This window comes from Peromyscus californicus, unplaced genomic scaffold, assembly GCF_007827085.1.
Source record: "Peromyscus californicus insignis strain IS unplaced genomic scaffold, ASM782708v3 Scaffold_8__1_contigs__length_139910024, whole genome shotgun sequence".
Classification (NCBI taxonomy): domain Eukaryota; kingdom Metazoa; phylum Chordata; class Mammalia; order Rodentia; family Cricetidae; genus Peromyscus; species Peromyscus californicus.
Genome location: NW_026294606.1, coordinates 21,915,518 through 21,929,228, shown reverse-complemented (window position 1 = coordinate 21,929,228; position 13,711 = coordinate 21,915,518). Strand labels below are relative to the sequence as shown.

The 13,711-nt window shown below is 40.2% G+C and overlaps 1 protein-coding gene across 3 annotated transcripts in view; it reads left to right on the top strand.

Annotated features, from left to right (window-relative positions):
- LOC128103989 (uncharacterized) overlaps positions 1-11,772 on the top strand; it is a 141,986-nt gene extending 130,214 nt beyond the window's left edge. For 2 of the 3 annotated variants that reach the window (XM_052728706.1, XM_052728707.1), the window contains 2 exons: positions 201-439; positions 1,854-2,228. In XM_052728706.1, the coding sequence (XP_052584666.1) occupies positions 201-439; positions 1,854-2,135 (521 nt within the window). In that variant the 3' untranslated portion in view covers positions 2,136-2,228. Of the gene's footprint in view, positions 1-200; positions 440-1,853; positions 2,229-10,698 lie in introns of those variants that run through there. The other variant, XR_008215829.1, reaches the window with a different exon arrangement.
- Positions 11,773-13,711: the final 1,939 nt, after the last annotated feature.

The following is a 13,711-nucleotide window of genomic DNA, read 5'->3' as shown; positions in this document are numbered from 1 at the left end:
TGACATCTGTGTGTTTCATCGTGCATTAGTAGTGTTTCAGTTTTTAAAGTAACTAATTCTGGAGTGTTGGTATGTATTCAAACATTGAGCATTAACAGGAAGGTATACTATTCAACACTGTTATGATTGCTTGGCATAGGTTAAGTATAGTCTAGGGAAGGGTGTGGATGATTGGCACACTGATGTGGGGTCTCCTCCAGAGCCACTGGTCCACTCCTCAGTCCTCTCAACATGTAAAAGCTACCTTCTGGATAAATATGTGCATCTAATAAATGTCAAAAGGAGAAGAAAGAAAAGATGGCTGATGAGTCCGTACCCTTCCAACCTCCCTCCTCATCCTCTGCTGGTGGTCTGTGCTTTATCTCAAGAGTACGTGAAAAGGATCCATGAGAAAGACAGTCCACATCCACATATAGGCAATGAAGAGTGTTCTTCCAAAGTAAGTGTTTCATCTCTCCCACTGTATGTAAGCAAACCCCTGTATGCTAGGTAAAATCAGTTTCTTCCTTGCAACATGAATAGACAAGAAAAGAAATGGTGGGCAGGAGATGGCTCACAGGTAAAGGTGCCTTCTGTAAAGCATGTCTGCCTGAATTTGAGTCTCTCTAGAAGGAGAGAACTGATTCTCTCAAGCTGTCCTCTGACTACATGCATGATATGCTGTAGCATGCATAGAACAAGCATACAACACACACACACACACACCACAAATACAATCAAACTTTTAAAATTTTTTTCTATCGTCAGCTTAATACAGTACAAATTCTAATCCTAATAGTGAAATGTTTCACTGAGTCTTGCCCTGTGATTGAGTAAAACCAAAACTTATTATAAGCCACAGTCATCCTAGGGTCCCCCCTGCTTTGTAGCCTCCCTGGTTCTGTGGGTTACAGTCTGATTGTTCTTTGCTTTATGTCTAGTATCCACTTATGAGTGAGTACATACCATGTTTGTCCTTCTGGGTTTGGGTTACCTCACTCAGGATGATATTTTCTAGTTCCATCCATTTGCCTGCAAATTTCATGCTGTCATTGTTTTTCTTTGCTGAGTAGTACTCCATTGTGTATATGTACCACATTTTCTTAATCCATTCTTCAGTTGACAGGCATCTAGGTTGTTCCCAGATTCTGGCTATTATGAATAGTGCTGCTATGAACATAGTTGAGCATGTATCTTTGTGGTATGATTGAGCATTCCTTGGGTATATGCCCAAGAGTGGTATGGCTGGGTCTTGAGGTAGATCGATTCCCAATTTTCTGAGAAACCGCCATACTGATTTCCACAATGGTTGTACAAGTTTGCACTCCCACAAACAGTGAAGGAGTGTTCCCTTTGCTCTGCATCCTCTCCAACATAGATTGTTATTAGTGTTTTTTTTTATCATAGCCATTCTGACAGGTGTAAGGTGGTATCTCAGAGTCATTTTGATTTGCATTTCTCTGATGACTAAAGATGTTGAGCATTTCTTTAAATGTCTTTCAGGCATTGGAGATTCTTCTTTGGAGAATTCTCTGTTTAGCTCTTTAGCCCATTTCTTAATTGGATTGTTCAGTATTTTGATGTCTAGTTTGATGTCAATCTTTTAATTAGGAAAAGAAAGAAAGAAAAGATCCATTACTCTAGACTTTGTTTCTGCTATCTGTGGCCATCCCTGGGCTCTCTGGAAGAGGTTAATGGTTCTGCAGTTCTGGGAAAGCTGTGGCACACAGAGAAGCAAATTCTCCTATGCTAATCCTACTGGCCAAAGTCAAGGACAGACTTCCAGTAGGGTCTCATTTGAACTCAATAGCTTTGAACACTTTCAAATCATCATGGCAAACTCTTAACAACTGTTCTCTCTTTTTTTTCCAAAGGGAACTGACATTAACAACCAGGTGGGTTTTAAAAGACACGAAATTCCCCAAAGAGAAGGTGATGTGCTGCATTTAAGTTCGCACAGAGCTGACATCATGTGGGGGGAAAGCGGGGAACCACCTACAATAAAATGTTATGCCTGTCCCTGTTTTCAGTTTCCTCCCACACACCCACTGCGTCTGTTGAAACTTGTTATTGCTAAAGTACTTTTTTTTTGTTATCATAAAAGAGCTGCTGTTCTAAAAGAGAATATTGGCACCCAAATTCGGCTGTGCTCCTAAAGCACCTAAATTATGTTTGGTGGTTTCTTTCCTGGGCATTTGATATTATCACTAGTATGAAAATGCCAAAAGTGGTGCTTTCTCCTTGCCACAATGGAGAAACACTATAGATAACTGGGGATATTACATTAATCTCTGGAGACAAAGACATAGATTACATCATGAAATAACAAAGGGGACAAAGCAAAGATCTATTACTAAAAAGAGATAAGTGGTCAACTACTAATAATATCACACAAGTCACACTAAGAGGCACATCTTCTAGCTTAGGGTGTTTTAAGTGCATAAACAGTTTCAGAAGGATATCTAAAATACAACTGTAAGTTTTTAACACCTTCAAATCTGCAAGACCACATAACAAAGCTACAGGAAAAAGAACTGGAAACATCCACAGCTCATGATTCCCCAAGTCTTTGAAACTGTGAGATTAAAGACTATGCGAATTCAAGACAATAGAGTGCTGACATACTGAGACCACAGGGCAGGAGAGAGCAAGCCTCAAGGCTATGCAGTCAAAGGTTTGTGAATGAATGCACAGGCTCTATGCCTTCTTCAAGACATCTTACTTATTTGGCTTTGCAGTTAAGTAAGAAGTTAAGATTGTGCAAACTGGTTTGGAAATAACAGTCTTGCATCCTTGATCTGATTTTCCTTCTTAGATCATTTACGTAATCTTGCCAGTTTCATTGACATTAGGAGATCTCTGTCCTCTGGATAGTCAAGCAAGGGACACTCCTTCAACACTCTGCTCTTTGTTCCGGAAAACTCACTCTACTAACAAGAACATGACACACAGAGCAATCATAAAATTACATTTGCGGGCTGAAGAGATGGCTCAGAGGTTAAGAACACCGGCTGCTCTCCCAGAGGTCCTGAGTTCAATTCCCAGCAACCATAGAAGCTCATGACCATCTATGATGAGATCTGGTGCCCTCTTCTGGTGTGTGCATACATAATAAACAAATCTTAAAAACAAAACAAAAAAGGTATATTTGCAATGTCCCACCACAACATGGGAGGAGAAATACAGTTATTGAAAGGGAACAACTTAGCTGGATCTACATTTTGCAGAAGACAACACAAACAAGAACCAAGCCAAAATTGCTCTCCAGTTTCACGGCAGAGCCAGGACAGCCCAGAAATGGATGACATGGGGTAGTCAGGAAGATGCAGGCCAGGACAAACACACGTGGTTTTGCTATGGTTAGATGACAATCAGGTCATTTCCTTCTGCCTCCATTATAGGTTAGAAGAGGTAATTCCTTTAATAAATGGGAACCAAGGAGTTTGTATACTGGAAATAGGAAACCCAGAGGAAAGTGAAATAAAATAACCAGAGTCAGGATAAGTCTGCACAGTACATACCAACATTTCCTAGTTCTCAGTTGACAAGATAACAATATCAGGCTTATACATGATACTGAAGCAGAGATTGGAGAATCCATTCTCCGGAGAGAATAAACCAGGCCAGAAATAAATGACCATAGATACTGACATATGAGGGTTGCTTAACATATCATAGAATGCTAACTGCTAAAATACATAAGGGAGAAGGGAGAAGAGGAAGAGGAGAGGGGGGAAGAAGACAGGGAGAAAAGAGAGATAGGAAAAAATGGAGAGGAGACGGGAGGTTGCTAATGATACAAACATGTTTGTATTAAATTCGCACAGCCTCTGGGCTGGATGGAGTCTCTATTATCTCCCTTATGGCCCAATTCCTGAGGTCATTTTCTGAGACTCATTTTCATCTGAGCCACACAGGAGTGCATGAAGATATTTCCATGGGCTGAGCCTGAGGGTAAGAAAAATCATTTCTGCTTTCTATCATGTGAAACTCAATCATAAAGCCATTCTCAACTGCAAGGCTGGGTTATAGTAAGCAACTTAAGTTTTTCCTTATATTAAACAGCAAGCTGAAGCTCTCCAATACGTAAGGCTGTCTTTGCAGAAAGATTTTTAATATCCAATGCCAGATCAAATATGGGACAGTATCCATGAAACAAGATTGATCGCAACACAGATGAAACCATTAGAAACTAGAAGGGATTCTTGAACATAAAAAGTATGAGAACTAAAATGAGATTTTTTTTTTCACCAAAAATGAAATAAAATAAAATAAATTTGAAGAAATCTTTCAGAAGAAAACCAGGGAAATAGAAACCAAAAATAAAGCAAGGACAAGGCGGGGCAAGAATACAAGAAGGCCCGGTTCTATGAGCTATAGTGATTGCTGCTGGAGAGATGGCTCAGCAGTTAGGAACAGTTGTTGCTCTTGCAGGGGACTCAGGTTCAACTCCCCGCACTCATCCGGTGCCTCACAACCACTTGTAATTCCAGTTCAAGGGGATCTAATGACATCTTCTGGGCTTCTTGGGTACCAAGCACTCATATGGTATAGATACATACATGCAGGTAGGACACTCCTAAAAAATAAAATAAAATAAATAAATCTCAAATGGAAAATGTGATGTTGTTTTAACAGAAACATTGAAAACTAAAAGCAAGCAATGTCTTCACTATCCTCAAAACTTTTAGTTTGAATGTATACATAGCCAAATGGTTAAACAAGCATAAAGAAATAAAGAACATTTCAGAATGCAGTGTTCCCATAAAATGTATCTTCTATAGATCTTTATTCTGGATCACGGCCAATTAAATGAAGTAACTAGGAAAGTGTTAAACACATGACCTAAGAAAGAGATCATCCCAAACAGGAGGAACTGGGTGACAAGGGTCTAAAAAAATGACCAGGGGGATGTCTCAGTACAAGACTATGCAATGAGCCTAAAGGAATAACATAGACAGAAAACTGAATGGAAGTTGGCAGAAAGTCTTATCTTAGGAGAGTGGGACTGTTCATGAAAGGAGATTCCTATCACGCAGAAAAATGTTAGAGCGACTTCATCAGACCTAGTGGATTATGTAGCAAATCTTAAGCACAACATCAAAGAACATTAATTAAAAGAATAAGACTATTAACTACAAACAAGATAGAAACCCATTCCAGAAGAAATATGACCACAATAGGCAATACGGAGTAAATATATACATAGTTTTAGCTATCCATTGTTTTATAGTGAATATATTGCTTAAAGTAATACATATTTATTATTGTGAAATCCATGGTCTAGGAATTCATGAAAGGTATAGCTGGATCTTCTGCTTCATGGATTCTACCAGGTACAGTCAGAGTGTCAATCAGACTCTGAACTCTTTTCTAAATGCTTGCCTAAGGAAGATTCTGCTTCCACATCTACTGGGCAGCTGTTGGAAGCCCTGATTCACACAACATTTTTTTCGGGGGATACAGGTTCCACATCCACTGGGCTGCTGTTGGAAGCCTCACATCACACAGCCTCTTATCTGGAATGTTGGTTCCACACTGTTGTGGAATATTATTTTAACTATATAAAGATGTGTTGCATTTGTTTATGCTGTGGAATATTACTTTAACTGTGTAAAGGTGTGTTATATTTGTTTATGCTGTGTTCATTTAATTATGAAAAGATGGGTTGCTGTTTCCCTTTGCCTGCATAAGGCACCTGATTGGTCTAATAAAAAGCTGAGTGGCCAATAGCTAGGCAGAAAGAGGGATAGGCAGGGCTGACAGGCAGAGAGAATAAATAGGAGGTGGAACCTAGGCTCAACAAGAAGGAGAGAAGAAGAGAAGAGAGAATGAGAGAGACACCAGGGGTCAGGCAGGCTGCAACCAGGCAGCAGACACAAGGTAGGACATACCGAAAGAAAAGGCAAAAAGCCCCAAGGCAAAAGGTAGATAAAGAGAAACAGGTTAATTCAAGTTAAAAGAGCTATCCAGAAATGAGCCTAAGCTAGGGCAAGCATTCATAGCTAATAAGAGGTCTCTCTATGATTTGGGAGCTGCTTGGTGGCCCAAAAAGAAAGCCTGTACACCGCACTGTTAGTCAGGTAGATCTCCTCCAGCTCTTGACCACCTGAATCTCCTCATATGACAGTTTGCTTCATCAAAAGCAAAAGAGCAGACTCTCTTAGCCAACTGAAGCTAAAAATCTGTGTGTCTTAATCACATAAATGTCATCTTCTCAAGCTGTGAGTGCCAGGAGGTAGGTATCATGGGGGGCATCTTAGAGGCTGTGAAAGAGTCGGAGTAATAAAGTTCACTTTTCAGTTTTCACAGACTGAATTCAGTCTTATAGCTAGAATCTAATATTTTCTGGGTTTCTAGGGAGGAAGTAGAGAAACCAGGAAACAAAAGAGAATCAAAACATGTCATCTATTATATAAGAAATCAATAGAGAGGGTCTATGAGTTACAGTCATATCACCCTTAACTTACCTGATACCATCTCATCTTGGAAGCCAAGCAGTGTTGGGATGGGTTAGCACTTGGATGGGAGCAAATACCTACCCAAGATTAACTGGAAATAGTAATAAAAAGTCATTAAGAATATGAAGAGAAATCTATTCAAAAGATGAAAATGATTACCTTTCAGGAGAGAATGGGGAAGAAGACAATTTTTGGTATTATTTTGGCAGTTATTTCAATATAAATAAATATTAATTAAGCAAAAAAAGGTGAGAAGAAATCAGCATCCCTTCTGTTGATTCATTAAGAATAAAATGATAAAATATGCAACTCTCCTTGTAGCAACAATTAAACAAATTCTTTTTTAAAATTAAATCATCCCAGTCTCTAGAGCAGATTTTTCCCCTGACCAACATTAATAGAAACTTCACATTTCTCAAATAAGTCCAAATGGACTAGGTTTAGATCACTAAAGGGAAATTCTTAATGTTGAGTGCATTAATTAGAGTCAGGCTTTTTCTTAAAGCTTTTTTATTACACTCTCTATTTTACAGCTTCTTTTATGTCATCAGCATTGACATTTTACTTTGTAACATGTAAAAAATATCGTCATGTATTCATTTTCATTCCTAGCTTTCTTTTATAGGTACAATAGGCTTTATTTCAATTTTTTATTTGTGAGTGTGTGTGTGGATGCATATGTGTTCACAAATGCAAAGGAGATACTGCATAGGGATATTTTTAATTTTTTAACATTTCCTCATGAAGGCAAAAGGCCTTTAAAAAAGAATCAGTTACTATATATGTTGTAGTTACTACATCTTCCGTTTTATTCATGAAATACTTTTCATCTTGGGAGTTCAAATGCTTCCCTTAGACTGAAATTATAAGATAGGTTTGCAAGATAGATTTGCAACCCAAATTTTTATCTACATATCTTGGTGGGAAAGATTCTTAACAAGTCTGTGTTTTCTTCTCATGAAAAGATGCTTTATGAGAATGGAAAGAACATAATTGTTTTCTTCTTCTTTCTCATGAAATTTAAAATTATTCTTACAGGAAACTAGAGATGTGTTTTCACTTATTATTTGATTTTTTCATTTTGTTAGTGTTTCTTTGGTAGTCTTGAATTTAACTCAAATTAAATTTTAACTAAAACTAACTGCACCAGCATTGCATCAGACTGGCAGGGTGCTTGAAAAGAAGCTGACCTTGAAATAAGATCCTGTCTGCTAATGTGAAATAGAACCAAGGTGACATCCTTGCTCAAGGTCAGAGGCCTGATTAGTGATAGGGTTGAGAGCAGGCCTGATCCCCTCACAGATTCTGACTCCTTACCATTCTCTCACCACTTCTTCTGTTAAAAAAAAAGTATGCATTGTATGTTTCATTTTTATTTAAAATTATGGCCTTCTATCCCAGGAAAGAAATAAAACACAAGCCCTCACAAAACTTACACACAAGGGTGCACAGCTGTATTCTTCTTAATAGCCAACAAATTAGGACAACTTAAACATCCATCAGTTAGTTGATGGATGGTTAAGTAACATATACTATATTCATTTTATCGAATATTATTCTACAATTTAAAAAAGGAGCATGAATGAACCTAGAGGAACATGAGCAGTGAAAAAAGTCAGATGCAGAATCAATATACTCAACGATTTTATTTTTAAGAAGGATCCAGGCCAGGCAAATCTAAGAGACAGAAAGCGGGCATGTGATGCATAAGGTCAGAGGAGACGTGAGGAGGGCTGAGATGGTGAAGGCTGAGAGGTGTCTGAATTTATTTGGGACCCGATGATACTGTTCTTCAGCTGACAGCAAATTTGCATTTCTTCAATATATTCTATGCAACAGACATGAATAAGATTATTGGCTGTGTGACTCATCATTTTAGGAGCCTACTCCACTAACAAAAGATAAAAAAAGTAGGGATAGTAGAAAACAAGTAATATGAAGGAGGAAAGAGGGGTCATGGGGAGGGAGGTCCAAGTGGGGAGAGGAACAGGAAGGCAGGACAGAGAACGGGTTCAGGAGGGACAACTAACTCTAAGGATATTTGAAAAAAACCATATGGAAACCTACTTTTTATAAATATATATGTAAACATATTCATATATATAGGTTTATATAACAGAGTTTGATTGGAGTCACCCTATACAGGGGATTATGCTCATCTCAGGAGCCACAGGCTGCCAACTACAAAAGCCCAGTACCAGGGTGAATACCTCCCCTGGAGTCAGTAATCAGAAGTGTCCCAGAGACCCCCAAAACAATACATGCTATCGCCAAAGCTCATATTTTCACACCAGAATTTGATGATAAGATATTGTTGCTGAAAGTATCATGTACATTGGTCCTAGGACCTGAATGAATCAAGTCAGTGTTGTTAAGGACACTTCCTCCCTGCTGGATAGCTCTTGTAGAACTGGAAGGTACTATGCAGGCTTCTGGGGGGCTTATCAATCATCTTTCCCAACTGTGAACTTCAAAATAAATTAATAATAATTATGTTTTATAATATAAATAAACAACATGTATATAAATATTATATAAATATATTATTATTGTCAGGGTAGCAAGATAAACCATGGGTACAATATCTGCTTTCTGATTTTATTTAAGGTCCACTTCACATGAGGAAACACATTCCTGGTACTATCAGTCTGGCCTAGAACCCATGGTTAGGGAGCTCATAAGCCTCGGGGATGAACCCACTACTATTACTCTGCTAAATAAACATAGGCTGAAACTGCCCTCTAAATGTGTGTCTCGACACCCACAGATGAGTACACACATCAGACTTCATCAGAGCTCTTTGTTTGGTGGATGGTGGTTAATGGAGAAACTTCCAACTGCTCAGAGTACAGAACCTAAAACGAGGATGAAGTGAGTGCTCAGTCACAGTGGGATATCTCTATCAGACCCAACCCAAGGTAAAGGATCATCATAGTGTAAGGACAGAGAGATTATAAGATCCAGAGGTCAGGAAGGACTGGAGCCAAAGTGTCATCTAGATGGGACAGGACTGCTGCAATCGTGAACTCACAGCAGCTGTCTAAGACCTGCACATGATCAGACCAGCGTGCATTCTCACATGGAGTGAGAAGGGGTTCATGCCTACCCCAACTGAGGAGCCATGGACAATTGGGGACTTCTGAGGGAAGGAGAGCCATTTTTATTTAAGGGTGTGACTTCTGGTAGGTCCACCATACCCCAGAGGATGACCCCACACCCAGGACTTGACTAATTAGAATCCATGGGTTAGTAATAATTTTTTAAAAGAAGTACCCGAAAGAGGAGGAGGGAGCGAGAGTAGATCTGGCAGAGCTAAGGGGAAACTGGGGGTGAACATGATTAAAAATGCATTGTATAAAAATTTCAAAGATTTTGCAACAATATGTTTTTAAAACAAAATAAAAATCTGTGATGGTTCCACATGCTGCAAAGGTACAAAAAGCCATAGAATCAGACACTGTAAGTTGGTGAAGTCTATGGCGTATTGTTTGTAACTTTATAAAGGTATTTAAATTGTAGTTTTGCTGGTGCTTATTTTGAAGAGAATTTAGATCTCGGCATCAATTATTAAGACAAAGTGACAGACACATGTAAGCAAAGACCAATGCAGGGGCAACAGAGGAGCTGCTGATTAAAAGAAAGTTAATGCACTTCACTTTCTACTTATTTACTTATTTATTAGATTCACACTGTAATCCCAGCTAAGAAATAATTCAGACGCCAGTTTGCTGTGAATGGAACATGCTCACCATGCCCGCAAATACAAAGAACCATCTGACTTGATATCAGAAGTCATGATGGATGCTGGAGAATGAGAAACAAACAAAACAAAAACCCCCCAGAGAGCACTGGGGTGCTGCTCCTGTCAAAATTTTCCAGGGTTTTACAAGGATATGTAATTAACATTTGTTCATCACACTCCAGGTGACAGACATAAGTAAGGTCATGGACTGTCTGACTCACTATCCCAGGAACCCACTCCAGTAATCCTCAAAATATAATGGACTCGATAAAAATCTGTTAAACTTTCAAAGGCAATTAATGGTTTAGAGATGGGTTTAGCTCCTGTCTGTGTGCCTGTGTGCCATTAAACTCCAAAGAGCTACTTAGCCATCATCTTATTGAATCCCTCACCCTCCAGTCATGGGAGAGCAGGAAAGGGAGAATATTTGTAAAAGAGGAAATAGTTTGAAGCCCGAGTGAGGCCAACGCAAGCCTGTGAACCATAGTGAATATTGGGGCCTGATTTTTTTTTCAGATGATTCACAAGACTAGCCACTGCCTCCTGCTTTATTTCACCTGGCTGCCAAGACTCCCTCGGGTACAGTAGCTGCTTTATTCTTTTGTACCTGAGCTTGGAAAGTGAGTTTCTCTTTATTGCATATGCTTTTGGTGCATGTCATCTGAAGACAGAAGAGAGATTGGCTAGTAACAGCTTTAGCTCCTGGTGCATTCAAGTGGGTAATATCAACTCTTTTAAGTGTGACCTCTCTTCTGAGAACAAAGTGCTTTGCAAATACTATCCCAGTGAACTCAGAACCCCAGCAGAGAGGCAAGCAGACAGGCAGTGGTAGTAAACTATTTCACACCTGAGGGAATCAAAGGAAAAGAGGCTCTCCAGCTGGGGTGTGAAGACATTTGAACTCAACTACGGGAAGAAAATGGTCCGAGAGATAATCTGAAGGTAAGTTTGCTTCCTGCATATGGATGACACCTAACACATTCCACAGAGCTTGGATATGAATGGAAAAAATGGAGTACATGATGCTCCTAGGAATGGTGGAGGGAAAGCTTTCCTGTAAATACAAGAGTTCAGCCAGAGGCGTCTGGAAGGGTCCGGACTGAATGTGGCCATGAAAAGAGACAGGAGGTGACAGTGGCGGAGCGAGAGAGGAAGAGGAGAAGAAGGGAGCAAAGAGAGTTCCTGAGCATCAAGAGCGGTGAGACCATGTAACCAGAGTGGCTGGAGTTATTTAGGAACCAGAGAAACTTGGGGAAAGGAAGGGAAGTTCAGGGGCTGGAGAAGTTCAGGGGAGGGGACAGGATGAGAAGTACTGAAGAGCCAGGACTCTGTAATTGGTAATGCTCAGAGAGACTGGCAACCAGAATCCACTTTGATATGTTAAATAGGCACCTCAGTTAGCCACTTGCCCTGAGACCTAACAGGGTGTATCCTGCCTAACTCATAGCCACTCACAAGCTCCAGCGTTGTAAATGTCCCCTTGCTCGAGAATAGCACATTAGAGCAGAGGCCTTCTTGACAGATGATTGCTAAGTTGATTTCGGAAATTTTGCCTACCTGTTATTGACACATTAATAGGATAATTGCCATAGATACACTGCAAAAGGCAAGGTCTTCAGAAATTGCCAGGGTAACCATAAAGTGGAGCATGACCAGGCATTTGTAATAGATTTGATAGGAGGGTTTGAAACCAAAAATACACATATAGTTACATATATAGTATATGTATACACATTTGTTAGTTTATATACAAATTAACAATTATAATATTTAAAAACTATTCACATACATCTACATACAAATGAGCTCCAAGAGTTTGGATTACAATTCTTTATTAATTGATCTCCATGTGAGGACATTTTTGGTTGCTGGAGTGTGAAGAAATAAGTAAATAACACAGCTTCTCCCTAGGAGGTTACAGTTTCAGCCAAACAATGGTTTTCCTTGATGAAAACAAGCACCTTGGCTCCACCTGATCCTGGTAAGTCGGAAAATCGCCTTGGTCCTTGGGGGTGCCTTAAAATTCAGACACCTCCCCAGGCAGAAAGAGAGAAAGAAAGAGAGATGAGGGAGGGAGAGGGAGGGAGGAGAGAGGGAGGGAGAGAGAGAGAAAGAAAGAAAGAAAGAAAGAAAGAAAGAAAGAAAGAAAGAAAGAAAGAAAGAAAGAAAGAAAGAAAGAAAGAAAAGAAAAGAAAAGAAAAGAAAAAGTTCAGAAGAGAACTAAGTAGGAGTACACTTCGTAAGGGCAAGGTAGCCAACCTGGGAAAACAGCAAAGATCCAAAGAACTAGCCATCAGTCTTTCTGATCTGTGTCTTTTATTGAAGCTCAAGATGGGATCAGGGTGACCAGAGCTTCTGAGTATGACACTCAGGACTCGCCATTTCACATTCTATCACTGTTGATCTCAGCCTTTGCTCAAGGACTGTTCTGAGTGGCCCAAACCTCAGGCGACACATTTGAGACAGGGTAGAGCAAACTGCAGTTTCTACCCCAAGTTTGCATTTCAGCTTTGGGTCAGCTGACAGCTTCCTTTCCATTGGCTGGTCCATCCTCGCCCTCACAGGGACAAGCCTGGGCTGCTGCGCTGGTTCATTTGTCACTAAGCAATGAAAAGCAGCTTGAGGGTGGCTTGTTGAAAAGCTGCCACTGCAACATTTGAGGCTGGATTCCACAATCTGCTTCCTCTGCCAGTCCTCACCCCTTCCCTCCCCAGCAGCCATTGTCTGACTCTGGGACCCAGGATAAGTTATTGAACCACTCACTATCTGCCTCCGTTTTATTATCCGCAACATGAAGGCAAGCATAGTGTTCATCTCACCAAACTGCTCAAGAATGAAATGAGGGAATGTAAGAATGAAGTGAGTGAATGAGGAAAACAACAAATAATGGCCTGTGTAGCATAAGCGATGTGTCAATCATCTCTGCTGCTGTAGCTGCTGTTGTCAGTGTGACTTAGTTCATATGAGCACTGTCAGCACATACTTACAGTATGGAAATGGGACCTCATCATCCTTGGTTTAGCACCAGCATCTTCTCCCTGGGATATTAGTTTTCCTTCTTTTTTTTTCAGTTTGTTTATTTGATTTATATATGTTATTATTGGGAAAGGGGAGGCTGGCACCTACAGGGCACATGTATGCCAAATTCACAGAACTTTTGGGAGTTGGTTGTCTCCATCCACTATGGGTTTCAGAGATTAACAGCCACGCTTTTATCTGCCATGCCACTCTGCTGGCTCCTCCTCCTTCTTCTCTTAGCAAGAGCTCAGGTTTGGGATCTTACAGAAGTGCCAGCAGAGCCTCTTAACCTTTTGGATATGCTGACTCCTGGGTAGTGGAGTGCTGAGTGTCCTTGGGAACATAGAGACTCCAGCTCTGCCCCATTAGACCACAGGTACTGAACTGCAGAGAACAACGACATCCAGAGAGCCGCTGATGCAGAAGATCCTTATAAACCGCCCGGGACGTTATCGATGCTGTTGGAACCAGTGACAACGAAGGAATACGAGGCAGCAAGTCTGGTTTGTGG